This window comes from Tachysurus fulvidraco, chromosome 10, assembly GCF_022655615.1.
Source record: "Tachysurus fulvidraco isolate hzauxx_2018 chromosome 10, HZAU_PFXX_2.0, whole genome shotgun sequence".
In the NCBI taxonomy this organism is placed as follows: domain Eukaryota; kingdom Metazoa; phylum Chordata; class Actinopteri; order Siluriformes; family Bagridae; genus Tachysurus; species Tachysurus fulvidraco.
In genome coordinates, this window is record NC_062527.1 from 1,861,422 (window position 1) to 1,889,171 (window position 27,750).

Below are 27,750 nucleotides of genomic sequence, written 5' to 3' on the forward strand. Positions count from 1 at the left end.
GCTCAGAAATCGGAGCGCAAATTTTTTTTTTAACCGGTGGAGAGACTTAAAGCCCCATAACGACCTCCATCAGTTCTCTCTTCACCTGAAGGTCTTCCTCTCCTCTATAACTGTGTATAATGTCCTCAGCACTTGTGGTGTTTCCACTTGCGGGTAGCTGCGGTTATGTGCAGGTCCTTCTTTAACCAGGGGAAAAGGTGCGTAAGCTCCACGGTGCCGTCGGAGCGCGTCGTGCCGGTGATCAGGTAGAGCTGCGCGCGTCCGGGCTTCACCAGTGCATGCGCGCAGCGCAGGTTGAGCAGCAGCCATTGCTGTAGCAGGTTGTTGGTGTCGTATGGAAGCAGCGGGCCACGCTGGATGAACTCCACCTTTCCCTCCACCTCGAGCTCTGGCTCCGATGAAGCCATACGGCGGCGGAACAGCTTGGCTTTAACGGCTGCGGGGAAACAAAAAGACTAATTAAAAAAAAAGAGTCCTTTCCTTGCAGAATGACCAATACAACAAAAGGTCCATTACAGTACAGCTTGATCCATTACACTTTCAAGTATTTCCATGTCTGTAGACAATGACAATGGTTCATAATATAATATAATACAATATACTTCTTTGTAGTAAATAATGATTTAAAAGATTTTGCTTACCAAAGTCAGTAAGACAAAGGGCATCCATCACGGTCTTAAGAGAAGGAAGCTCATCTACTCGAGGACACGACTGACATACAGGCTTGGGGAGATCTGGATATGGAAAGACAGACACGGTTGAATCGGTGTGGATTTTAAACCGTTACTGGTTAAACAAAAACAAAATAAACTTAATACGTTAGAGAAGTCCCTTTAGAGAACTGACCTTTAGAGAACCTGCTGAGATGTTTGGGCAGTGGGGTGAGGCACATGTCGTCTTGAGCGGGGAAACGATCACAGTCCAGTTCTTCGGGCCATTGATGGCCGTGGCAAGCCAAGACCGGAGCACAGCTGTCCCTCACAGCCAGACACAGACTTCGACAAGGCTGGATAAAACTTCAGAGAAAAAAAAAATTGTACACGTTTACTAACATGCAAGAAAGACTGTCATAGTAAAAGTCTAAGAAGCAACTTGTTGGCAGATAAGCTAGCAGATAACATCTAAAATTAGGGTGCAATATAGAATACTTACGTGTCTAGGCAGACAGGAGCGATAAGAGAGCAGATAAAGGTTTGGGCCTGAGGGTGGCACCCTGTCTGTAGCAGGGAACGCCAGTCGTTGGAGCGTGGCACTACCTCACTCTCCAGGCTGCTATCGCCCAGGAGGTTAGGCAGTCGCATCTCTGAGTAGCCCACATCATGACACACACTCAGCTGGCGAGGTATGGGTATGCAGCGGGTAGACTGGCCCAAGTCAAAGGCTCTGATCTGGGCCAAAAGAGTTAAGGCAAGCAGGGCAGTGAAGAGAGCCATAGTTCCAGAGGAGAGGATTGTCCGGTCAGAAAGCAAGGTCCTGTGCCGAGGATAAAGCTGGACTGATGCCGAGTGAGGATTTCTTGGTTTATATACAGCGAGAGCAGACTCAGCCGGGGTTGTTATCAACGACCTATCAAACAGGCGCAGACGACGCGTGAAGCAGGAGATAACAACGTGCAGACGCAGGGGGAGAGGGAGAAGGAGGGGGGCATTAAATAAACAATCAGAGACTTAGGGTACTTGATCCCTCTCAGCCCATTAAATGATGCACACTGTAGTAACCTGTACACGTATTTTGCTTTGAGATACAGTTTGAATAAGAAATTTCTTATTTATTTATAAACTTAAATAAAAATCCAAAATCAGTTTATTAAATCCATTCGATTCCAGATAAAGTATAGTAGATCGAGGAGTACTTAAATACCGACCGTTCGGAAATCATTGCCAGCTCTACATATAAATGTCTTTACAAATTTCCTAATTCATTCTTTATTTATTTATTTATTTATTTATTTATAATTTCCCCAGTTGTCTTATCGTGGATAAAACGGCGGAGATGTAACGCACGAGGTCCGAACGTTGACTTAGGATATGAGCACAACAGTAACTACACAGCAGATGTGGAACAGAGCAGGTCATTTTTCTTTGATAGATAGAGAGAGAGAGAGAAAAGAGAGAAAAATAAATGAAAGGAATAACCGCCGAATGACACGATACACAGACGGTTCATTTTAAGGAATTATATCTCAGGTGTAAAGTAAAAATAGCTAAAAATCTCTTCTTGTCTTGTAGGGAGGGGGCTGGTGGACAGACAGGCAGTCTCCTGACTGATGACAGTTACTCTGTCTCCCCATGTTAATTTGAGCTTCCCTGACCCGACAGACTTCACCATACAGCCTGTCTCCCATTAGAGCAGCCTTGTCTGCAGTCTACCTGGCCACTACGTCACCTTTGATCTAGCGAAATAGGGAGCCATTCATATTCAAATGTTAAATGAGACACCACTTAGCTACCGTGCCTCCCTAATCCTTACACGAATTACTGGCTTACTGTCTACATGACGGACTCGGCTCTCGTCACGTAGAGCGACGGATTATCCCACATTAGCCGACAACTCTTCTTCGGTACGTCTTAAGCTTCGTGTATTAACGGTCTATTCTGGCCATATAAATGTTTCTCAGTGAGATGCTCCAGTTTATATGGTCCTACATCAAACCGGAGATGTGTAGGTTTGTCTCTTAGCCATACACATTTAAAAGTTTTCATTCAATGATCATTAGTTGATCTAAAGACTCTGAAGAAACCACAAGTCCTATTTACACCACAGGTGACAGTAGGAAAAAAGTTTCATGCCATAAATGTCTCCCATCTGTAGCTTGTATTTTGCTCCGTCTCCGATATATAAAGCTTCCGAGAGTCGAAGGCTTCCACTGTTACCATCTATATGAGAACTTTATTCCTGGCCTCGGTTTTCAGACAAGGACCCGAACTAAAGTACCCGATGAAAGCAATCAGGCGGAGTAGACGGTGTGATTATTGTTAGAACTTGTGGTGCCATTTGAAGTGAATTAGGGGGGAAATGTTATCCATGCCACCGTGTGCCTTCTCCCAGTCTCTCGGTCCCTCACTGCTCGAGTCTCCAGCCCCGTCACCCCGGCCCCAGCCTCGATGGCCCCTTTACTGCCCTGGCTCAAGGTGATGTAGACGGCAGTTAGCAAGGGGACCTAACTGGGCAATTAGAGACACAGGCCCATTTTAGAAAACAATAGAGGCTCCCTTCTCTCATTGTAATACCCCCAGGAGCATGTTTGTCCATCTAATAGCTCTCCTGCCCCTTTTTAGGTATTATGTTTGTGTTGTTAATGTTTGGCCATCCTAAGGAACACTAATGGGACCCATACAAGATCGTCTGTCAAAGCTTCTCGACTAAGTCGGTTCAGACTTTTATTTATTTATTTATTTATTTACGTTAAAATTTGCATATGACCACGGATAGTCTGGCTTCGTGGAGCTACGGATAAGTTAGCAAAACTTAACAGATGATAAGGATTATAAACTAATATCCGTGTTCTCGATTTATCTGTAAAAATCCTAGGAATATTTTGACCACACACACACACACACACACACACACACACACGATCTACAAGCAAGATTTTGTTTTATTAAATGTATATAACATGGTATAGAAAGTTTCAAGGTTGCCGGATTTACGTTAGCCGATCATTATTAACCAGACGATCGTCGTCACGCTTGAACGTTAAGTGGTAACAGAGTAAAGGTTGAATCGTTGGTTTAACCTTAAAGATTAAATTAAAGATAATAATAATAATAATAATAATTACTTAAGAAAGAACAGAATTCAGTTAAGGACACCGGGAGCACAGTAAGCCCATAAAGACAAGCACAACACAAGACACACACCCGAGTGTCAGACTGGTTTCAAACAGCTTACCTCACACCAGACTTTTACATCAAAGAGCAGTCATGTAGTCAGGCCTATTCTGATAAAAGCAGTCTCCTCCTCAGTCATTACAACCTCTCTGACACATACATGCTACATACACTGTACTTCCTTCACTTCCTTAACATAAAGAAAGAATCTTAACAAATCAAAAATGAAATTTCTTCGTCCCTCTTCTTACGAGGCGTCGTTTCAGACTGCAGACTTTTGACATGCGGTCAACAAAAATTCGTGTCAATACGAACACGACACGACTTATTTATTTCGCAAGTTACTCTACACGTCCCCACGTCTAGTCTCTAGGTCTCTTTATCCTCTCTGTCTCTACAAATAGTTATCGGCACTCAATTGTTGTATACAGACTCGGTCATGGAGACGCCGCCACGCCGAGACGTTCAGACGTAGGACTGTCTGGAACCTACAGACACTCTGACGGAGACGGAGAGACAGGCCTTTACGTAAGAAACCAGAAACGTCATTCGTTTTAAATAAAAAAATAAAAATAAAAATATGCGAATGTGTTCCGAGGACCACAAAAGAACATCTACCTATAAACCGACGTGCACGCAATTGACCTGCCCTGAATTGAACTTAAGAACTTCTAAGAATTCTATTTAACATAAACCTGTAAGATAAACCGGTCGTTTAACCCGTAAAGACCTGCCGTCTGAAGGACGCAAATTATATTAAGAAAACTAACTACTGTATAAACGTCGAAGTAAAAAAAAAGTAAAAACTGAGACGGTAATTACATTTTTATTAGAAACACGACATTACAGCATAGCAACATTTCAGAACTTCTCTTCAGAAACAGCTCTGTGGAGGGAAAAAAAAAAAGAAAGACTCCAATTATTAATAAAATAATTAAAAAATACCCCAGAAAACTGTAATATCGGGTGGGGGTGAGATTTTTTTTTTTATACAGAATACATTTTTAATTTTTAAGACTACAGACAAAAGATTTCTAGTATATTTGTATATATACAGTAGACTTTATTTATTTATTTGTTTATTTATTTATTCTGCAGTGCCTGACTCTCTAAGTGTAAAGATGAGAGCATAAAAGAGGGGGTTTTTACACCTGGTCACTTCCTGCGTGTTCTGTGATCCGATATCTATCCGACGGTAAAAAGACCAGGTCTAAATGCCCCCGAAACATTTTAGAGACGGATATAAATCTGATCGCTCGAACCCCTTCAGGAGGTGGTCTGGGACGCGTTTCAGATGAAACTGGACAGGTGTAAATGAACGTGGTTGTTCGAGCCACATACGTCAGCGCTAAACTCCTCCCAGACGGAAGTACGTCACTCGCAGGTGACTCGCGAGTCGCGCATCGCGCCAGAAACAAACACGTTTTCCCACCAGCGCTGGCTCTGATCTTTCACCCAGGCGTCTCGTTGGGTCTTAAAACGCGCTGCTGCCGCCAGCGAAAATGCAGCAAACAGTAAATGCTGTTTTTTGTAGCAACCGCATACACCAAAGTGTGTTCTGTTTCAATTACCCCAGAAATGAGGTAAAATATATCAGCATTTTGGGCGGGAGTAAAAAGATCGGATCGATATCCGATTCGCCGAGACGTGTTTATGTGGCCTGATGTAAACGGTACAGTTTTAACAGATCAGATAGCAATCGGATCAGAGACGACACATGAAGTGACCGGGTGTAAAAAAAAGCCAAGAGATTCACCTATCAGGAACTCGGAGGGAGACAGGAGGGTCACAGCCAATGAAAGCCCCGTTCTCGTAGGCGTACTGCAGCAGTGCATGAAAACATGGGTCCTGTACCACACAATTGTGTTATCCTTGTGACATTCGACAGATATGGACAGTATCATGCCTATAGAGATGCTACAGAACATATTTTTGATCTGATGTAAAATGTAATACTACCTTGATCAGCACGTGGGGGTTACCGATGACGATAAGAAGAGCTTTCGGTCGCGTGATGGCGACGTTGAAGCGTTTGGGGTTCGACACAAAGCCCAGTGCTCTCTGAAGTTCACTGCTAGGTATCACCTCATTGGAGCGCACCTGAGGATTTAGAAATAAGGTGAAAGAAAAGAACAAATGATTTTTTACACAATTAAAAAAAACGAAATTTAAGACTTCTACAGACTCCTGACGCCCCGTACATGCGAACGCGCACACACCTTTAATTAAATATAAGACATGATGTCTATAAGCCACGTTTAGAGAGATTAGTTGCTGGTTTAGTTGTCCGGTTGAAATCAGTTTAAAAGAAAAACACAAACCACCAATAATAAGGAATAAAAGTAGATTATGAGCCTATTTAAAATCCCACGCTTGCTCGTTTGCTGTCTGCCAGACGGCTCTAGGTTTAAAAAGGAATCTATAAATGTACAGGAGATTTATCCAATTTATCTAATATATATTCTGATCCTGAATCAAGAGTCGGTTTAAGGTCTACGGGAGTAAAGCAGCATGTTACCGTAGAGAGAATGATAACTAAGAACTCCTGTCCCTGAAATTCCTCAACCGAGCCGACCTTGATGTCGGGAAGCCCGGCTCTGTGCAACAGCATTCGAATCTTTTCCACCTGATGATAAAAATGAAAGAGAAAAAAAAATGTTTTTCATGCACACAGTAAGTAAGGGGGTTTTTTTACACCCGGTCACTTCCTGCGTTTTCTGTGATCCGATAGCTATCTGACGGTAAAAAGACCAGGTCTAAACGCCCTCCGAAACGTTTTGGAGACGGATATAAATCCGACGGTCCTCCCAGACAGAAGTACGTCACTCACAGGTGACTCGCGAGTCGTGCAATTACCCCGGAAATGAGGTAAAATATATTTGCATTTTGGGCAGGAGCAGAAAGATCGGATCGATATCCGATTCACCGAGACGTATTAATGTGGCCTGATGTAAACGGAACAGCTTTAACAAACCAGATAGCTATCGGATCAGAGACAACACACACACACGAAGTGACCGGGTGTAAAAAGGGCCTAAAGGTTCACGTGTATGTGCGCAGACAGCACGAGACCTGTTTTTTATAAGGAGTGATGATGCCAATGTCAGTAACTGGTATGGGTTTGTAGAGTCTTTTCGCCAACTGGCAGCAGTAAAGCATGGCCTGCACGGCTTCACCGGGGTTAAACCAGGATGGGTTCGAGCCTTCCCTCATCTCTGTGCCCTAAACAGGATACAGAGAGACACAAAACGGATTCATTTTTCTAAGAACGTGCACTTGTCGTGGCTTAATGAGAAACAGGGACACCGTAGATGCTGTACAGTTGTGCAGTTCTGTATATTTTAAGGTTTAAACATCATCATGCCAGTTAACATAATTAAAGCTCTATATTGGCAGGAAAAAAAAAAAAAAAGAGGTGCACCCTGACTCCGTGGAAGACGAGAGGGAAGCCCTTGGTCGGAAGGCGGCTCCAGTGACAAAGCGAGTCCACGACGGCTCTCTGTGAGCGTACACACAGCTCACCGCCGTAGAACAGATTAGACGGTAGCTCCAGCAACACCTCGTGGGAGCGGTAGTTATACACCAGCTTTGTCACCTTAAAACAAATTATAACACTGCAGTTCTCCAACGGGAAAGACAACAACATTATGTAAACACACACACACACACACACATATATATATATATATGACGCATACTCAGAATTTGTTCTCTGTGTTTAACCCATCCAACGTGGCCGGCCCGAGACTCAAACCCACAACCTTAGGGTTAGGAGTCAAACTCTCTAACCATCAGGTCACGACTATATACTAGTGCTACAATCTACTGTAGTAGTAAATATCTAATATCGCTGCTCATTTACCTAAAGGTTCCAAAATATTTAACAGCCATGACCAATTAATTTACATTGCAATAAAATTAAAACATGTGATTCCCCCCCCCCCCCTTTTCTTTCCTGAATTTGCAGAAAGGAAATTCGTGTTAAATCTTTTTATTTTACCAGCAATGGGTTGTAGCCGTTCTCAGTGAGGGAATACAGAGGGCTGGCCATCAGTCTCTCGAGCAGAGACACTCCCAGTCCGAAGGTTTCCGCTAGTTTCGACTTCACTACTGGACCCAACTGCTTTGGGTCTCCAGCCAGGACAATCTTAATGAGGGAAAAAAAAAAGCAAAACAAATGTATCCTAAATATACTTTATTGCTCCTGTAGCTATCTGCTAATTAAGATCTCTCATTAATGCTAAATGAAGACGATTATAAAAATCAAGACTATAGGTATACAACTATACATACAAACGATATGTATAAAAATGATTCAGATTATCGGTGTACGACACAGAGAACATGGGATGCATGTCCGACCTGTCCGGTCTTCTCAAACAACAGGCCGAGAGGAATCAGACACTCCGGCTCGGTAGCTTGACCAGCCTCGTCCAGAAAAACGTGAGTAAAATGACCAACGCTAAGAAAACAAACACATATACGGTATTTTGGACATTTTAGCAAAGAGTTAATTTTATTTTTTCTAATAATTGGGATGCATAAAATTTAACATGATAGCCCCAACACTCGTTAAAGAATAGATATAGCGATACGGTTCTCACCGCAATCCGATCTGGTAAAACATGCCAGCGCTGGAGCAGGTGCTGACGACAATACGGTGGAAAGCAGCATGGTGTACATCCTCTCCGGCGTGAGAGTACTGTTGCAACACCTCGGGGACAGACTGAAAGGATACAGAGCACTTCATCATCTCCGAACAAAACGGACCGGTTTAACAAAGCGCTTAAAATGAGTGTTTAGGATCTTGTATCATTTATTTTCTTTGCCTTATTTTAAAATTTTCCTAGTAGATCATTTAGGACATTTAAGGAGACTTTCATGTCCAAAATAAATAGAAAGAAAACCCCTAACTAAAACCTTAACAAAAAAACAACACAATCACTAACAATAATGTAAATTTACCCAGTAATGCATAAAAAAAAGTGTCCTTGTGGAGACTGCAGTACCTCCTCAATCCTGCAGGTGGCGTTAACTCGCGCCATGCTGGCAGCTTGCAGGTAGCCACTTTCATGCAGGCGAATACAAATGAGGTCTGCAGCACTGTTAGAAGGAGTGCAAACCAACACACGACTCGCCGGCACACGGTAATACACCTGCACGCGAATGCACTCGATTAATATTTTGGACTGTAATAAACACACAGACGGACGAATAAATACACGGAAACACGGTGGAATTGTGGAACCGAGAGCTGCAGAGAACAAAACAAGTCTGAGAATAACATTTCGAAGTTCGTTACAGACTTAACACTAATCCCTTCCTGCCGAAGTCTTCAAAACTAACGCTGATGAAGACCTGAGCACAAAGCTGACTGAGACAATGGCAGCTCAAAGACAGCGTGATGGTCTCCAAGTGGTCTGTCCTCAGCAATTCCATGAGTCAAGGGCTGTCCATACAGATTTGTCCCCAGTAATGTGCACCACTGAATGATGAGGGGGTCCAATCAGGAATTGAGAGCGAAAGAACATAGTGACAGTATAATGTTCAGAGTGTATATTATCATTTATTCATTCACTCATTTTCTACCGCTTATCCGAACTTCTCGGGTCACGGGGAGCCTGTGCCTATGCATCATCGGGCATCGAGGCAGGATACACCCTGGATGGAGTGCCAACCCATCACAGGGCACACACACACACACTCATTCACTCACACACTACGGACAATTTTCCAGAGATGCCAATCAACCTACCATGCATGTCTTTGGACCGGGGGAGGAAACCGGAGTACACGGAGGAAACCCCCGAGGCACGGGGAGAACATGCAAACTCCACACACACACAAGGCGGAGGTGGGAATCGAACCCCCAACCATGGAGGTGTGAGGCGAACATGCTAACCACTAAGCCACCGTGCCCCCCCCATATCATTTATTTACTACAGAGTAAAATAATTCCCCGTAACAGCAGACAGACGTAGAAACACGCATCGGACAGGTGATGAGTTCTGTACGTCGCTCTGGAGAAGGTTAAGCGTGAATGTAAACGAGTACCTGCAGTATGGCCTCTATGAGCGTGATGGTTTTCCCTGTGCCTGGAGGGCCGAAGAGCACGTAAGGAGTTGGGCGACAGTCTGCGCTGAGGATGTGTTTGACCGCCTCCTTCTGAGCAGGGTTAAGATTGCAGTTAAAGAACTTGCCTGGGTCTGGGATGGGCTTAGCTGCTGTACACAAATCTGACCAAAAAAAGTAAGACGAGTAAAAACAATTACTCAATAATTAGTAATAAGTGACGTACTTCACGTGACGTACGGCTAAGTGCAAAACTCAGGATTCGGTCTCTGCATTTAACTCATCCAAAGTACACACACACAGCAGTGAACACACACACACACAGCAGTGAACACACACACACACAGCAGTGAACACACACACACACACAGCAGTGAACACACACACACACACACACACACAGTAGTGAACACACACACACACACACACACACAGTAGTGAACACACACACACACACACACACAGTAGTGAACACACACACACACACACACAGTAGTGAACACACACACACACACACACACACACACACACACACACACACACACACACACAGCAGTGAACAAACAGCCACACACAGCATAGAACACACACACACACACATACACACCCACACACAGTGACACCACCCCACACACAGCATGAACACCACACACCACACACACAGCAGTGAACACACCCACACACCAGCATGAACACACACACACACACACACAGCAGTGAACACACACACACACAGACACAACACAGCAGTGAAACACACACACACACACAAACACCACACACACAGCAGTGAACACACACACACCACACACAGCAGTGAACACCACACACACACACACAGCATGAACCACACACACACACACACACGCAGTGACACACACACACACACACACAGTGAACACACACACAACACTGAACCACCACACCACACACAGCAGTGACACAACACACCACCACACCACACAGCCATTGAACACACACACACACACACAGCAGTGACACACACACACACACACACAGCCAGTGAACACACACACACACACACAGCAGTGAACACCAACACACACACACAGCAGTGAACACACACACACACACACAAGCAGTGAACACACACCACACACACACAAACACACCACAGCAGTGAACACACACACACACACACAGCAGTAACACACAACACGCACACAGCAGTGAACAACACACACACAGCAGTGAACAACACACACACAGCAGTGAACAACACACACACAGCAGTGAACAACACACACACAGCAGTGAACAACACACACACAGCAGTGAACAACACACACACAGCAGTGAACAACACACACACAGCAGTGAACACGCACACAGCAGTGAACACGCACACAGCAGTGAACACGCACACAGCAGTGAACACGCACACAGCAGTGAACACACACACACACACACACAACAGAAAACACACACACACACACACAGCAGTGAACACACACCACACACACACAGCAGTGACACACAACACACACACACAGCAGTGAACACACACACACACACACAGCAGTGAACACACACACACACACACACAGCAGTGAACACACACACACACACAGCAGTGAACACACACACACACACAGCAGAGAACACACACACACACACAGCAGTGAACACACACACACACACAGCAGTGAACACACACACACACACAGCAGTGAACACACACACACACACAGCAGTGAACACACACACACACACAGCAGTGAACACACACACACACACAGCAGTGAACACACACACACAGCAGTGAACACACACACACAGCAGTGAACACACACACACACAGCAGTGAACACACACACACAGCAGTGAACACACACACACACACACACACAGCAGTGAACACACACACACACACACACACACACACACACACACAGCAGTGAACACACACACACAGCAGTGAACACACACACACACACACACACACAGCAGTGAACACACACACACACACACACACACACACAGCAGTGAACACACACACACACACACACACAGCAGTGAACACACACACACACACACACACACACACACACACACAGCAGTGAACACACACACACACACACACACACACAGCAGTGAACACACACACACACACACACACACACACACAGCAGTGAACACACACACACACACACACACAGCAGTGAACACACACACACACACACACACACACACAGCAGTGAACACACACACACACACACACACACACAGCAGTGAACACACACACACACACACACAGCAGTGGGCAGCCATTTATGCTGCGGCACCCGGGGAGCAGTTGGGGGGTTCGGTGCCTTGCTCAAGGGCACCTCAGTCGTCTTATTGGGTGTAAAGTTTTTCGCGCGAGTAAACAGGCTTTAATTTTAATTACAATTAAAAACTCGCACAAGCAGATTCATTAACTCTCAGTTTTCACCTACCTGTTTTTGTCTGTGTTGCCACAGAGACCATGTCCATAGTCAGGGAAGACGGCGTCCCCTTGTCCTCACTCTAGAAGCAACATTATCGAGTCAAAACATATTGTAGATGTGCACGGTGATCATATTAAATATATTCAACACGTAATAAAAATAACACAGGCTCGCTAACAGCTCTCGATCCAGTCGGATTACTTTAGGAAACATTTCCACACACCTCTTCACCTTCTAGGGTTGATTTGTTTTCATCCTGTTTGGCTGAAGGTTCCGGCTCCCAGTCACCTGTCCACAAGGGGCTCTGCAGCTGCAAAGATCTGGGGAAGAACACTGATCCACCAACAGGAGGTGAGAAACGTGTAGAAATGATGCATGCAGGAAAACGTAAACAGAGGAAGAAGGAACTGTTTTCCAGTCTGAGCTCACCGTTCTCTCCAAAGTGCTTGGTCTGCTCCAGAGCACAGTGGCATCTTTTCATAGGCAGTCTGGGTTTGAGGACAAAAACTTGATAATTATTGAGAATTATAACGAAAGATATTCATGAACCTCGATGTGTTTCATCCAGAGATGCGTCATGATCGCACCACTGCGGTTTTTACGACTGAGGCTGAAGAGTCACCTGTTGTAAGTAAACTCCACGTCCAGCGGCTCGCCCAAGTAGCTGTTCAGAAATTCTGTGTTTACCCGCAAACTCACATCCTCCCCACTGATCTGCAAGCGTCGGGCAGCAGTACAAACAAACAAACAAACAAACAAACAAACAAATAAATAAATAATGTAAACGAAAGGACAATAAGTACAGACCACACCGTTATTTTGTTCATAAGCCTGAATGAGTTGGATCACCTCAGTAACATAGCCGATATACTCCACAACGAGCCCTTCTCTGCATGGCTTCTTTAAGACAACTTTATCTCCTGTTATGAACCCCATCACACACACCCCATCACACACGCCCCATCACGCGCAAGCACACGCCCCATCACGCGCAAGCACACGCCCCATCACGCGCAAGCACACGCCCCATCACGCGCAAGCACACAAGCACACACCCCAACACATGCACACACAAGCCCCCAACACATGCACACACACAAGCCCCCAACACATGCACACACACAAGCCCCCAACATGCGCACACACAAGCACACACGCCCCAACACACGCATACCCCCAACATGCGCACACACATGCGCACACACGCCCCCCAACACACACACACACCCCAACATGCGCACACACACACGCCCCGCAACACACGCACACCCCCCCAACATGTGCACAGACAAGCACACACACACACACCCCAACACACGCATGCACACAATCACACACACCCCAACACACGCATGCACACAATCACACACACAAGCACACACACACACCCCAACACACGCACGCACACAATCACACACACAAGCACACGCACACACCCCAACACACGCGCACACACACACAATCACAAACACAGAGTTTCACCTTTGATGAACAGGTTAATGAGAATGAATATTCATGTAGCACTTTTCTAAAAAAGGTATGCAATAATAATAAAAACAATTAAAATAAACTGGACAAAAAAAGACAAAAGAAAAAACATACAAATTATAAAGAATGTAACAAACATTTAAAAAAAAGATGCTACCTTGCATCTAGGCTTGTAATAGTAATATAATGTGCTCTCGTGTCAGATTGCACTGAACAGATACAAACATCTCTCTTCTCACCAAGGAACAGACTGGGCCTTCCTTCACTCAACCCCGGCACCTCCAGGTGCAGGTAACCGGATCCCTTCTTTAGGAGAGCTCCAGTAATTCTGAACTCTCTGAGCTCACTTTCAGCCTGCAGCTCCTCCAGCCAAAGCAGAGCAGAGAAACGAGGTACCATGTTGGACGGACACAGTGGCTACAGAAGGATGAGAAGAAAGCTTCAATTATTTTTAGAGCCCTAGAGGTCTTCACGGGTCCACTTAGGTCCGACCCGAGATCCAAGCGGGTTCAGGTCTAAAAGTTTCACGTGTGCCTCGGACACGGGTCGGGTATAATAATAGCTGCGTCGGGTCTCGGGTAATTTAAAACGAATGTGTTTTTACCGAACGGACCCGAGAAGACCCGAACTACTGTATCTCGTGTGTGTGCCTCGACTCGAGTCCTTTTCCAACCTCTCCTCTGTTTGCCAAGACCGCTTGCGACATGTGGCTGGCGACGTGCGGCTGGCGGTAAGTTAATTTACATTGAAACAGACCTGTCAATCAAGTTTGAATCCACTCTGTAGCGGTTACTTTTCTGTCTGACTGGTGCGTGCAGGGCTGCATCGGTGTGTGCAACATTCGAGTCCATTCGGGTTAAAAAAAAAAATTTTGACAACCGGTTGGGTCGGACTCGGGTTTAATTTTTTCGGGGTTTTCTTACAAAAAATAAATTAATTTATGCACGTCGGGTTCGGGTAAAAAGTGATTCGGGTCACTTCGGGTCGACCTCTACTCTGTAGTATATTTAAACTTAGTTTTAACATTTTTTTCCATTTGTTTTCATTCATTCATTTTCTATCGCTTATCTGAACATCTCAGGCGTCATCGGGCATCGAGGCAGGATACACCCTGGACGGAGTGCCGACCCATCGCAGGGCACACACACACTCTCATTCACTCACACACTCACACACTACGGACAATTTCCCAGAGATGCCAATCAACCTACCATGCATGTCTTTGGACCGGGGGAGGAAACCGGAGTACCCGGAGGAAACCCCCGAGGCACGGGGAGAACATGCAAACTCCACACACACAAGGCGGAGGCGGGAATCAAACCCCCGACCCTGGAGGTGTGAGGCGAACGTGATAATCACTAAGCCACCGCACCGCCCCCCCATTTGTTTTCAAATTATTAGAAATACAATTTTTTGATGATTAAAAAAACTTTAACATTTTAAAAATCAACCATATATACAGAGTCTCCTCTTTATGGCCACGGTGCAAACATGACAGAAGACTCGATTGCCTAAACACGGAGACGGAACATCTTCTGCTGGATTTACATTTCACCTAAATCACAAGAAATCTGTATTTTTGATATTTGTATTCATGGATCAGGACGATTTAATCTGTATTCTGAAGTGTTAGAAATGTCTAGGAATAAAATGTAGAACCCTAAAATTCAATTTACAAGGTCTGGATGCTTGGAATAAAGTCTCTGATCTCAAAAGTTGTCTCACTTTGTGTTGAGAAATAAATAAATAAATAAATAAATACAAAGTCATCTTCCAAGCAAAGCTAAGTATTATAGTTTATAGTTATTATATTTAATATACAACCTTTTAAATAAGAGACTTTACTCCGAGCCTCCACGCGACCTTGTAAATGACCCCTTACCTCCCCGAGAGCAGGTTGAACTACCAGCACATCAGTTTTGGCCTCCACACAATCTCTCAGTGCTTGTGGCACCGGGTAGGCGCCCAGGAAATTAGGTAGATGCCGTCTCACCAATCTGAACAGAAACATACGCTAGAGAAAGCACTCAAATAAACAGCATGGGGAAAAAAGCTCACTTGTGACCTGATTTGTGTATTTAATCATTGTGAGTAACATCACTGTATTTGTGCATCACTGTTATTACCAAGAATGCTTTTGTTCTCTGGGCTCCTTCGGAAATCTCACCTGACTGGAGGTGCAGGAGGCAACACAGTGACCACCTGAGCAGGGTTCTGCGATGCCGGTGTTGACAGCATGACTGCTGGACAGTAGGGGGCGCTGGGCTTTAACAATTTCTCTACCTCACTGCTCACGGAAACCTCCAAGCGCCGCCCGATGGTAAACGAGGAGAAGTGCAGCAACAGCAGCTCCGCACAGCGACCCAGGTTCCTACACAGAGATCATCACAGCCAAAGTTCACTCTCTGTTTCATTACACAACAAACCTAACAACTTTTTCCCCCCTAAAGTACGTTTTCCCCAATTTTTAAAAAAAAAAAATCTATCTAATCTATCTTATATGTGCATACACACTTGTGATGCCTAGGACTTTTTTCTCCTTTAGTCATTTCCAGATTCCAGCTTTTCATTTATTTCCTAAACCAAGCAGGTTTCTCTTTTCTTTTGTGCCATTCACGAGCCTCGTTTGACCCCTTTATCACAAACGTGCTCACGAGATAAATAATTATTCCAAGGAAATAATTATACATCCATTCATGATTATTTCACATACAGCTTAACAAAACGATCCCCTGCTCTGTTGATTGTTTTTATTTTGCATGAATAATCAAGCTCATTAAAGGTGGGGTCTACATTGTTTGAAAGCCAATGTTGACATTTGAAATCACCAAAACAAACACGCCCCTAACCCAAATAGGTCCCACCCCTGTATCGATAGCTCCGCCCACACATACATACGTAACCCAGGCGACTAACAGAAAGAAACGTGTCTTTATCATAGCTGAAGGGAAGAACAATACGATTGTAGATAAACAAACAAGCAAAAATGCCACACAAGCATAATGATGTAAAGGACAAAGGCATATATTAGTTCTGTGTAACAAAGCAAAACCAACGTTACTCACCTATCGAGAAGGAAAAAAGCGCCTCGGCGTCTTAAGTAAAGTCGGCCACATATTCACAGGTCGGAGTTTCCCGAGTCGATAACTCCTGAGCTAAACGCTGTTACTACACAAAACGCGGTTGTAGCTGCCTCTCTACATTACTACGATAGAAAAGAGGTGTTATTTGTGTAGTAACAGCGTTTAGCTCAGGAGTTATCGACTCGGGAAACTCCAACCTGTGAATATGTGGCCGACTTCCTGCTCCTTCAGTTCTCTCCAGCGCTGGAAAGCTGATCCTATATTAACACGTCCTACTTCTTGTCCTTATCGTAAGCCTTTCTTCTCTTTCTTTGTTTTTATCCTCCATGTCGATGTTAAAACCGCTTTCTGCTAACGTCACACACGGCACCGAACACTCTCTCCACACATATCGGCAAGCCCCGCCCCTTTCTGCTCATCGGCTACACGTTAGTTTTGATTTTTGTTTATTATCGGACCGACTCGGTTTTCTCAAAAATCGGAGACCCCTTTTAGTCCAGATTATCGCTAACTCCATTATATAAAAATCTTTCCCCTCACTGCATTCTGTGTTTCAGTATTTATCTGGATTTTATATTGTGCTGTATGAGGCTGAACATGCAGATCAATTTTCACACAGCTTTGGAGTTATTGGCACCTTTGATATAAACTGGTTTAAAAAAATGCAATGATGTTGGGAGGGAAATAAAAACCTTATCAAACATACATTTTGTTTAATTTCACCACAGAACCCAGATCCAGTAACATAATAAAGCAACATATTTTTGTGGTTAAATGAAAGAAAGGATTTCTCATTTTATAAATTACTTACTTAGCCTGGCAGCCTACAGTGATGGACACTTTCTCTCCTGGTAATATGTTTAGGTTTTTCTCTACTGCCCGGAGACACGGTACCTCCTCAGCATTCTTCTCTCCATCATTTGCAACCTCTTCATCGATATCTACCTCTATATTATTTTTATGCCTTTTGGCACCTTCTTCCACAGGTACAGAGAAAGGAACGGGCAGCACACCGAGACGATGCCTCGATATAAGGCCTCTGTCCGGGGTCTGGAAAAAGGACATGTATGGGTTGACCGGGGCAGTCTGTTGAAGCTTGGGTTTTGACAGAATGTCGTCGTTGGCACGACGTGGTGCCAGTCCAAATGAAAACTGCTCCTCAGAGTCCCAGCCAGCGAATTCACAGCACTTCAGTTTATGGGTCTCTGAACCGGTATTGCTGGAAAACAAAGAAGGCCACGTTCACACTGCAACTCTTAATGCTCGATTCGGATATTTTGCTCAGATCTGATTTTTTTTGTTTGGCTGTTCACATGCATGCGCAAACGAACGATAACGACAACACAGCACGCCATCGCGCTAAAAAGTTGGCGAGGTTATGGAGGAAGTATTGTATCATCTGGTGCAAGCAAACATATCATTTAATGCTGTAATGTGATGTATTCGATGCAAACATTATGAGCTGGTTCACGTAACCACTTTATATAACAATGTTATGCTGCGTGTGACGTAATCGTTATCGTTCGTTTGCGCATGCGGGTCAGTTTGAAACAGCAAACGGTTCACACTGGTATCTGATATAGGCCACATTTTAAAAGGTAAAGTGAACAAAAATATCAGATCTGAGCAAAATATCCGAACTGAGCATTAAGACTTGCGGTGTGAACGTGGCCTAAGAGTTCTAATTATTATAAACGACGGCCATTAGTTAAAACACCTAATAAAAAATCCTGCTACATACAGATCATGTTTCTAACAGTATCTGTAAAAATTAAATTTTAATATAAATACCAAGTTGAACAAAAAAAAGTCCAATATGGACGGATATGTTGATTATAAATAGTTTTTCCCTGACCGTGTTGAGCAGAACGCGTCTCGTATTAACTCACTGAAGAAAGACGATCAGCTCTTTACTTTCCCCCAGAAACAAAGATCCGAACGATGTTTCCTCACTGACCACAAGTCCTCCCTTATTTTCCAGCAGTGTCTGGATTTCAGCCTCTGGCAGGTTGGTCACTGCCCCATTCACGCTAGTGTTAGAAAGCAAAAAAAAAATCTTCAGTATGAATCTTTGTTCGAATCAAATGAGTGGACAAAGAAAGAATAAACACATGAAAGAAAATCACTTGCCTGTGTTTCTTAATCGGAGACATACAGAGTGCTCTCCAGCTATATAACGACTGACTGCTCTCCACCACCACCACGCTCACTACATCTCCTCGTATGGGTTTGTATCCAGCAGGCAACAGCAGAGAATCCAAAGTGAAAAACACACCGTCTCCCACAACCCCACTGTTTCCAAACACGTTTGACACGTCCACCTGACAGACAGAGAGAAGGGACTTAATACGCTTAATGACTAGGTTTGTAAAGTTCGTCGCGACGAACTTTGCTGTCGGCTTCGACGATGCAAGTATTCGCAAAGGCCGGTGCTTTTTGGAGGCGAGTGGATATAAGGGTCAGAGTTACTTTTGGAAGCAAGTAAACAGAAAGCTAGGGTGCCAAAACATTTTAGGTAAGTGGAGACGGGCATGTGACGTCATCGGAATATACACGTGAGGAAGTTCCCCTCATTGTTCTGAGTGTTTTGATACGTCACATGTCCATGTTGTAAAACGTTTTTTTGATTTTGCATATTTGGGGGCGGGGCTGCGGGTCAACCGAAAGGCCAGTGGGTACACCAATTTAAACCTTTGTTCAGAGTCTCACCCTAAAGGAGCTGGTCGAGTTTGGTGTAGAGAGTTCGAAAGCTTGCAGAGTTATAAACCTCCAAAATTTATAATGGGAGTCTATGGGGAAAAAAGGCCAATTTGAGACCCGGTACCGTAAGTACCAGTACTCGGATCACTTAGAAATGTAATAGCATAAAACTTCAGACCAGGATCTACAACATATCCGAATTTGGTGCATGTGGCTCGAAAGTCCTAGGAGTAGTTACTGTTGATAAATTTTTGTCTAAGCTTAAATAGGAAAACAGAATGTTGGCTTCTACAAAGCGACATCATGAGTTTCAATCAGTTTTACAAGTAGACGAACTAAAAGAAGGAAAGTAGATTAAAGATTTTGAAAAGGAACATTGACCATGTGTGTGTACATGTGTGTGTGTGTGAACAGACTTGGTCCAGGCGCTGGTATCGTAGCGGGGCAACACTTCGAGCCTGACTGGTCCAATTTGTGGGGCTAATGAAGTATTCTGCCTGAACCCAGTCTCCTTTCATCGGCACAAAACCTAAAACGAGGACACAAAATCACAATCTATATTCAATAGATGTTATACTGAACATATCATATATCACGTCGTATTGTTATTAAAAACGAAGCGGCATTATTATTATCATTATCATCCGTTATACGCGTGTCGACGCTTTACCTTCGCACAGGGCCGATCGGGGAAAATACGTCGTCTGGTTTATAAATCCACCGTCGTTATCACATGACGTTACCGTTCCAATCAGAGACCGGAGCTTATTAGCATCGGTTTCGTCTGAAGCACTGCCTCCATCCCATGAATCCATTTGCCTCTCCACCTACAGAAGGAAGTTCACAGTCATGCTATATATTAAATCAGGTACATGACCATGGCTAGTACAGTATCAGTATCTCAACAACTAAAGCTAGGTTTTGAGCCAATAATTCATATTTTATTCATTTTTTAAAGCTAGTGTCATTTTGTCTGAGGCTTTTTATTTTGGTTCAAAAAAGGACATTTTAGTAAAATACACGGCACCAACCCTCAGTGCCCTCCATCCTCCGTGGGCTCCGTCTTTAACAGCCAGAGCATTAACCTCGTCACCTACATGCAGAGACGCTCCTCCCAGCACCTCTCCGGCAGTGAAGTACACACAATGATCAATCAGCCCATAATTCAGACAGAGCTCGGTCACTACGCCGCCTCGCATCCGCCGGATCTCATCCATACCTAAATATACAAAGAAACATGGATACAGGGAATAAACCAACGAAGCCTAGCGATGTCTGTAACTCATTAAAGCTACTGATAAAGGCTCATCATGTCAAGATCACAATAAACCAACAATACATGTTGAAGCCCTTTATTATACATGTGATTCTCAGAAGGCCGGTCTTGCCTGTTCTGTAATAAAAGCCATCCTCTTCATCGTCCACGGTCCTCCACAGGGGAGAGAGCAGCTTAGAGATGACAAACTTCACAGCAGACGCCATTATCCTTCTTCGCTCTGTTAAAATAGATTAAAACAGGTGAAACATTCAGGGCTAAAAACTACAATAAATAAGGTGACTGGAGCAGAAAGTTTCACAAACTAGAACATAATGAATGTCCAACACCTAACCTCACCTTGCTAACCTCACCTTGCTAACTTCACCTTGCTAACCTTACCTTGCTAACTTCACCTTGCTAACCAACTTCACCTTGCTAACCAACTTCACCTTGCTAACCAACTTCACCTTGCTAACTTCACCTTGCTAACCAACTTCACCTTGCTAACTTTACCTTGCTAACTTTACCTCGCTAACTTCACCTCGCTAACTTTACCTTGCTAACTTTACCTTGCTAACTTTACCTTGCTAACTTTACCTTGCTAACTTCACAGGACAATTAGTGAGATGATTGAGCTAGTCTGATTACCTCACTGCTGTAAACAACACGCCTTTTTCCTTGCAAACTTTCACAAACTTTACAAAAATTAATTTCGCAAAATTACTGTGAAAAACAACATATAATAAAAATATACAGTGAGGATATTATACTGAAATAAACTAGCTTCAGGATGTCACAGTGATCTAACGGCATCACCTTAATTGGAGACTGGAACATTTATGAGTCTTTTTAGCGAGTCGACTCATTTGAATCATTTCTGGTAAACGATTCGTTCACAAATTAGTTACGCGGTTTGTTCAAATGTGCTGTCAGAAAACAAACCGTGAGTGGTGTCAAATATTTTAATGAATAAAAAAATAAATAGCAACCGGAAATAAAATACAAAAATATATATATAGTAAGATTCACCTGTTTATCTTGGTCTATCCAGGCGGCGTGCAGTACCGATCACGCCCGCTAGGTGTCATAAGAAACTCATAAGAGACCTCCATTAAATAGAAACATGAAATATTAAAAAGGGATCATTAAAACAAATATTGACAGGGAAATATATTTAGGAACGTGTAAACTACTACTGAAGTAAGGCTTTTCTCTAAAATGTTCCAGATGCATTGCATCCAAGCATAACTGATGACCTCTAGTACTGTAGTATGAATGGTTCTTGAATGGAACTCTATAGGCTTTCAGCATAATGGGGAGAACATGGTCCTGATGAGCTGACTACTACTACTATTAATTGTATTTACAAATCTCTGCTCATATACAGTTAGCGTAATACATGAAAACTTTTTGCAGCCACGAACCCCTTCATGAGGAACAGAATTTCCAAGGAACCCACTAAGACCACATGACAGGTTTCATTCAGTCATTTTAGTCCATTAGAGTATTTTATTCCTGAAACCACTTGATCACCAATGGTTCATTGCTCACAGTCTATTATAAACGTCCTTATTTTTAACACTGTTTTATATAAAAGTGAAATATATGTTTACTTGTTTTTAGTTATCAAGTTTTTCATAAAACATTTTTCTTTCAAGTGACCAGTAAACCTTTACAGCTAAAATAACTAAATATTAACAACAACAACACTTCCGCCACTGTCGTGTGATTTTGAAAAAGAGGTTCGTCTCACACCTCCAGGGTTGGGGGTTCGATTCCCGCCTCCGCCTTGTGTATGTGGAGTTTGCATGTTCTCCCCATGCCTCGGGTGTTTCCTCCGGGTAATCCGGTTTCCTCCCCTGGTCCAAAGACATACATGGTCGGTTGATTGGCATCTCTGGAAAATTGTCCGTAGTGTGTGAGTGTGTGAGTGAATGAGAGTGTGTGTGCCCTGTGATGGGTTGGCACTCCGTCCAGGGTGTATCCTGCCTCGATGCCCGATGACGCCTGAGATAGGCACAGGCTCCCCATGACCAGAGAAGTTCGGAGAAGCGGTAGAAAATTAATGAATACTGATCCATGATACACTCTAATTGTTATTCGGTGGTAGTGAACGTCCTACAGTTATAAATGGAGCTTGATCTTAAAGCAGGGTAAGCCATTGAACATCTGTCAGTTATGACATCACATTGCATTTCTGTCATTTAGCAGACATACTCATTCAGAGTGACTTACGGTTTTATTTCAATTTATACAACTGAGGCTTAAGGGCCTTGCTCAGGGGCCCAGCAGTAGCAGGTTGGTGGACATGGGATTCGGACCTATAACCTATAACCAGTAGTCCAACACCTTAACCACTGAGCTACCGCATCCCACAGCATAATAATTTATTTTTTCTTTTTTAGTCAATGGTGACTAAATTCTAGGAAAATCCTGTTTTCCCTAGACTGTTGCTCAGCACTGTACAATAGATAAACCACTGCATAAAGAGAGGAAGTGTTTGACCAAGTCAAACGCCCATACATGTTAAATAATACTGGGATTTACCAGTGTTTAAACCAAAAAAGTAATTTATAAATAAGTGAGTATTTTCCTTGAACACTAGGTGTCAGTATTACATAAAACTGAAATAATTGAAAAAATAACTCTTGAGGTCGTTCTTTATTTCCTTCTCATACTATAATGAGATTAATCAGTCACGTTCAAAGGTCTATATTAATGTAACCAAGGTTTTGGTAAGCCCTTAATCAGCATAGATGTCTGAGGTACTTGGACTAATTTCTGAGATATACAGGATTTCAGTTTGCATTTCTTTCCATGAGGGGTACAGTAAGGTCTTCAACGGTGAGAGTACAGTAAGGGTACAGTGGGTACAGTAAGGGTACAGTAAAGTCTTCACCAGTGGGTACAGTAAGGATACAGTAAGGTCTAGATTTCAACCCAAACATAAGAAAATAAGCGACATGCAGCTTTTCTTCCTATAAGGGTAAGTAATCCCAGTAAGTAATCCCAGTGTACAGCGACACCTGGTGGTAGATATGTGATTCCACAATGGTATTTTAATTGCAGATTTAATATTCTGGTGTGCTTTAAATCAGTGACATGTAAAAAAAAAAATAGCGTGTTAGAAGGACATATTACTTCCGATCGCACTTGCGCTAGCAGTTAAATAGCAGTTTAATTGAACGAAAATGCTGGCGAATTTATATTTTATTGACTAAATTAATATTAATAAATATCCTTTTTTTAGCAGGCGATATACAGGGAGTCCTATAGCGACCTCTAAGTGGGCGTGAGTGCTTTATTGTGGTGATCAGAATCCGTCCCGACTATTGGCCTAGGTTGGGTGACGTCATCATTTCCCACGCCCCTTTCCCCTCAGAGACGTTGCTGTTTAAAACGCTGGCGGGAAACGAATCATTTCAGCGTTTTATCCGAAGCGGACGGAAGCGATTGCAGTGTTTTATAAAGACGCCCAAAATGGTCAGAACGAAGGCCGATAGCGTTCCTAGTAGTTACAGGAAAGGTAAGTAAGTAAGCAAGCATCAAGGATGGTGGTGATAATAATAAGGTGTTTATTTTTTACCTCAGACTTTGGTGTTGTTTGTTAGCACGAGCTCAATAACTATCACGTTAGCATATTAGCACGTTAGCTAGGCAGCTAATGAGGGAATATAATTTTTGTGATTTATGTATTTTTAAACGGTACGTAAAATCTTTTGAAATTCGTTTAATTTAAATAACAAAAGGGTTGTTTGTGTGTTAAACGTGTTTTTAATAACACTAATATCCGGGGTGTGTTAAACACCTCAGCTTCTGTCTCCCGCCAATTTGTCCTTCACCTCAGTATTAGTTCGGTTTAATCACGAGTTGTAAATTTATTAGTTAATATATATATTTAAAAAAATTGTTCTGTGCTTGACACGTCGTTTAGCAAAAAGGAACTTTATTTTCACAGACATTTTTGAGCTTTAAACCTGTAGGAGCTGTTTATCATCCTTCACAAAATAACGTGAACACTCCAATAAATATTGTTTGGTGATGGGAGATCCATCTGTTTAAAGATGGTAGATCGGGTGATGGAGGAAGAAGAAATGGCGCCAGATTTGTTTGTGTGTTTCTGTATGATGTGGACGCGGGTGGTCGTGTGCATCAGTGTCATTCATTTACTTTTATGTTCCTAGTGGTCATGTGTTCTAACGATGGGTTTCATTTGTTTTTAGCGGTCGCTGCTTCTGCACCAAGGAAGTCACTTGGCGCCTCCAGTTCAGGGAATTATTCCTCCTCCAGCAGCAGCTCTCAAGCCTCCACCCCTGGTATGATCCTGTAAACACCTCCCTGGCCCGCAGGTGCCTCGCTGGCCAACTCTCTCCTTTCATCCCAAGGCTTTTTAATGTTCTTTTGGCATTTTAAACGTCTAGTAGAACTGTTTGTATTTTCCACCGCTCTTTACATTTTTGTATTGTGATTTTTTTTTTATTTTTTATTACAACATATGTGATGTATTTTTTTTTTGTTTTTTGCAGGAAAGAATAAGTACGTTGGAGGAAACCCTGTCTGTCCGCGTCCGACCCCAAAATGGCAGAAAGGCATTGGAGACTTCTTCGGTGGCCCGAGCAGGAAGCCTGAGAAGGAGAATGTGCATCCTGTTTCTGATGGAGAGGAGGCTGGGGGCAGTGGCATGTCCAAAGCACCCAGGAAGTACGTCTCTCACATTTAAATTGATTTGTGTGTCGAATTTTTCAAGTGTCTAAACCTCTCATTTACTTGTTTTTTCAGGTCCAGACCACTTCCAAATGAAGATGAGGAGGATGACGAGTAACTCTCCTTGTTCAATGTATTGAAACTCCCATTGGTACATGACCTTGATGAATTTTTAGTGTAAATCTTTGTACATACCTTAATGTTGTGTTGATTTTGTACAGAAGTGTAATAAACTGTCTTTTTCAAGAACTTACTGCTCTAGAGTCCTTTTATTTTTATTTTGAAACGCAAGTCATCCATTTAAAGAAAGGTTGAGCGTGTGAGTTAAACGTGTTCTGGTGCGGTAGAGATATTCAGTCTCTAATAAAAATACATTAAAAATTGTAATGTTTCAAACGTATGCATTAATTTCTTAACCAATTATAATCCTTTATAAGGAAACGTCGACCAAATGCCTACACGGACCACATTTAAAATGTTTATGATTAACCAAACTTGATTCTTTTTTTTATGAAATGAGTTACTAAATGCATCACGGGCTAAAACGAAGAGAGTGATGTGGGAGCTCAGTGGTTAAGATGTTTAAGATGCCCGGAGTAAGGCCCTTAACCCTCAATTGATCAGGTTTATAAACTCAAATAAAATGTAAGTCACTCTGGATAAGAGTGTCTGCTCAATGCTGTAAATGTAAATGAATATTTTTAAAGACGTGTGATTCTCACTTTTGCTTTCTAAAAAAAAATTGTGCATCGAGCGTCTTCTATCAAAACCAAAATTTCACCTCCATTCACTAGAAGGTCAGTGGACTAATGTGCATAGATTAATGTGCAATAACACAACACCTTTTACTAGTGACTCGGGTTAATAACCACATAGAAGGATGCAGGATGTGACGCATCCTCTAAAAGGACACGAAGTGCTTAGCTGATCAATGAGTATGAATCAGTAAGATCTGAATGAAACGATGGCACGCAGACTTCTTATTGTAAAACTTGTTAGAATTAGCATTATTTCTGTAATATTTCACATCCTGTCCATTTTCAGTTCTCTTGTCATCATGGGTCTGTCCTAAACCACATAAGATCACACTCCGTAGTAGGAGTATATAGTGTGAGATCGGGGCATGCGGCCTATGTCAGGAGGGGGTGATGTGCGGATTGGGACACAGCCGGTGGCTGAACAAAAACACGCCGCCTGCCTGTTACCCGGATGAGCTGTTGTTCCATAGGCGGTGCTGTTCCGGGACTGAGAGCCGTTCACACAGCAGACAGACTGGCAGACCAGATACCGATCTGTTCCTCAGGATTTCACACACAAACCTTATTAATACTCATCTTTAAAACCTTTTCCTTCAACACGACGGTTAGAGGATCGTATTATCGCTGAGATGAACTGACTTAAAACACCGTGGGCTTTATTTTGAGGTAAGAATTTGAGTTTAGTTCCTAATAAAGCTGTGTGTCTTTAGCACAGCTGAGGCTCAGGGTGCTAACTTGAGAGCTAACAAGCTAACAATCTCCTCATCATCTTCCGTGACGTGATGGATGTGTAATAAAACCGACGGATAAGAAAGAAAGAAAGAAAGAAAGAAATAAAGCCGAAACTCTGCGGTTTTTTTGTTGTATATTTTAAACCCGGACGATGATGTTTGTGATTATTTCCCCAAGCTGTTTGTTTTGTGTGGTGTTTGTGAGAGATGTGAAGCTGCTTTATAGCTGTGATGTGGAGGAGTGAAGCTGCTGTCAGACACTAAACTATACATATAACATCAGCCTGATGAAGTGTAGACAGCTAAGCAGTTTGTGTTGTTTGCTCTTCATGACATGTTCCATTTGCCCCCCACCGGGGCAGTTTTTCTTGTGCCACCAGCATTGTATCCTTATGATCCTTTTTCACTGTACATAAGCTTTATTAAAGGTGTGATGGATGGATGGATGGATGGAACTGCAGGTGAAGCTTAAGTCTTCAGTTCACTGAAACATTTCACATACCGAGGCCTTGATGTTCTGGAGTAACAAATAAAACTGTCACTGAAATAGAAAATGATTAGACTAGTCATGCATTAATCCAGCTGTTTGAGTTTTAATCCAGCTGTTTGAGCCCATACCTGATATCATCCTGACCTTCTCTCTGTAACTGAGCCGACTCTCTGCTTCCGTCGGCCA

The 27,750-nt window shown here is 43.1% G+C and overlaps 3 protein-coding genes across 10 annotated transcripts in view; 2 read left to right on the plus strand and 1 right to left on the minus strand.

Moving 5' to 3' along the window:
• Window positions 1–5: 5 nt before the first annotated feature.
• szl (sizzled) lies at window positions 6–21,740 on the minus strand. 3 transcript variants are annotated; one of them, XM_047820177.1, is made up of 30 exons: window positions 21,698–21,740; window positions 21,012–21,119; window positions 20,655–20,842; window positions 20,294–20,450; window positions 20,040–20,152; window positions 19,054–19,244; window positions 18,813–18,953; window positions 17,735–18,142; window positions 16,008–16,211; window positions 15,723–15,837; window positions 14,080–14,257; window positions 13,202–13,272; window positions 12,975–13,066; window positions 12,782–12,840; window positions 12,576–12,685; window positions 12,362–12,431; window positions 9,885–10,066; window positions 8,840–8,986; window positions 8,435–8,556; window positions 8,193–8,292; window positions 7,831–7,977; window positions 7,252–7,425; window positions 6,903–7,052; window positions 6,349–6,456; window positions 5,790–5,930; window positions 5,587–5,678; window positions 1,153–1,566; window positions 847–1,016; window positions 642–734; window positions 6–436 (listed from the first exon to the last, which is right to left on the minus strand). In XM_047820177.1, exons 2-30 carry the CDS (start codon window positions 21,103–21,105, stop codon window positions 126–128), a joined length of 4,542 nt encoding a protein of 1,513 aa, XP_047676133.1. In that variant the 5' UTR covers window positions 21,106–21,119; window positions 21,698–21,740; the 3' UTR covers window positions 6–125. The 3 variants fall into 3 exon arrangements, with proteins under 3 accessions (XP_047676133.1, XP_047676132.1, XP_047676134.1); XM_047820176.1 differs by lacking the exon at window positions 21,698–21,740 and adding an exon at window positions 21,530–21,691; XM_047820178.1 differs by lacking the exons at window positions 6–436; window positions 642–734; window positions 847–1,016; window positions 1,153–1,566; window positions 21,698–21,740 and adding exons at window positions 4,641–4,716; window positions 21,530–21,691.
• A 2,509-nt stretch (window positions 21,741–24,249) lies between these two features.
• On the plus strand, window positions 24,250–25,834 carry pclaf (PCNA clamp associated factor). Its single transcript, XM_027140854.2, has 4 exons — window positions 24,250–24,407; window positions 25,105–25,197; window positions 25,408–25,582; window positions 25,661–25,834. The coding sequence occupies exons 1-4, from the start codon at window positions 24,362–24,364 to the stop codon at window positions 25,701–25,703; spliced, it is 357 nt and encodes a 118-aa protein (XP_026996655.1). The 5' UTR covers window positions 24,250–24,361; the 3' UTR covers window positions 25,704–25,834.
• Window positions 25,835–26,781: 947 nt separating this feature from the next.
• LOC113639177 (casein kinase I) overlaps window positions 26,782–27,750 on the plus strand; it is a 30,827-nt gene continuing 29,858 nt past the window's right edge. For 2 of the 6 annotated variants that reach the window (XR_007144137.1, XM_047819611.1), the window contains exon 1: window positions 26,786–27,009. The gene's annotated coding sequence lies outside the window, so the exon portion shown is untranslated. Of the gene's footprint in view, window positions 27,010–27,750 lie in introns of all 6 variants that reach the window. The other 4 variants (XM_047819613.1, XM_047819614.1, XM_047819615.1 and 1 more) reach the window with 4 other exon arrangements.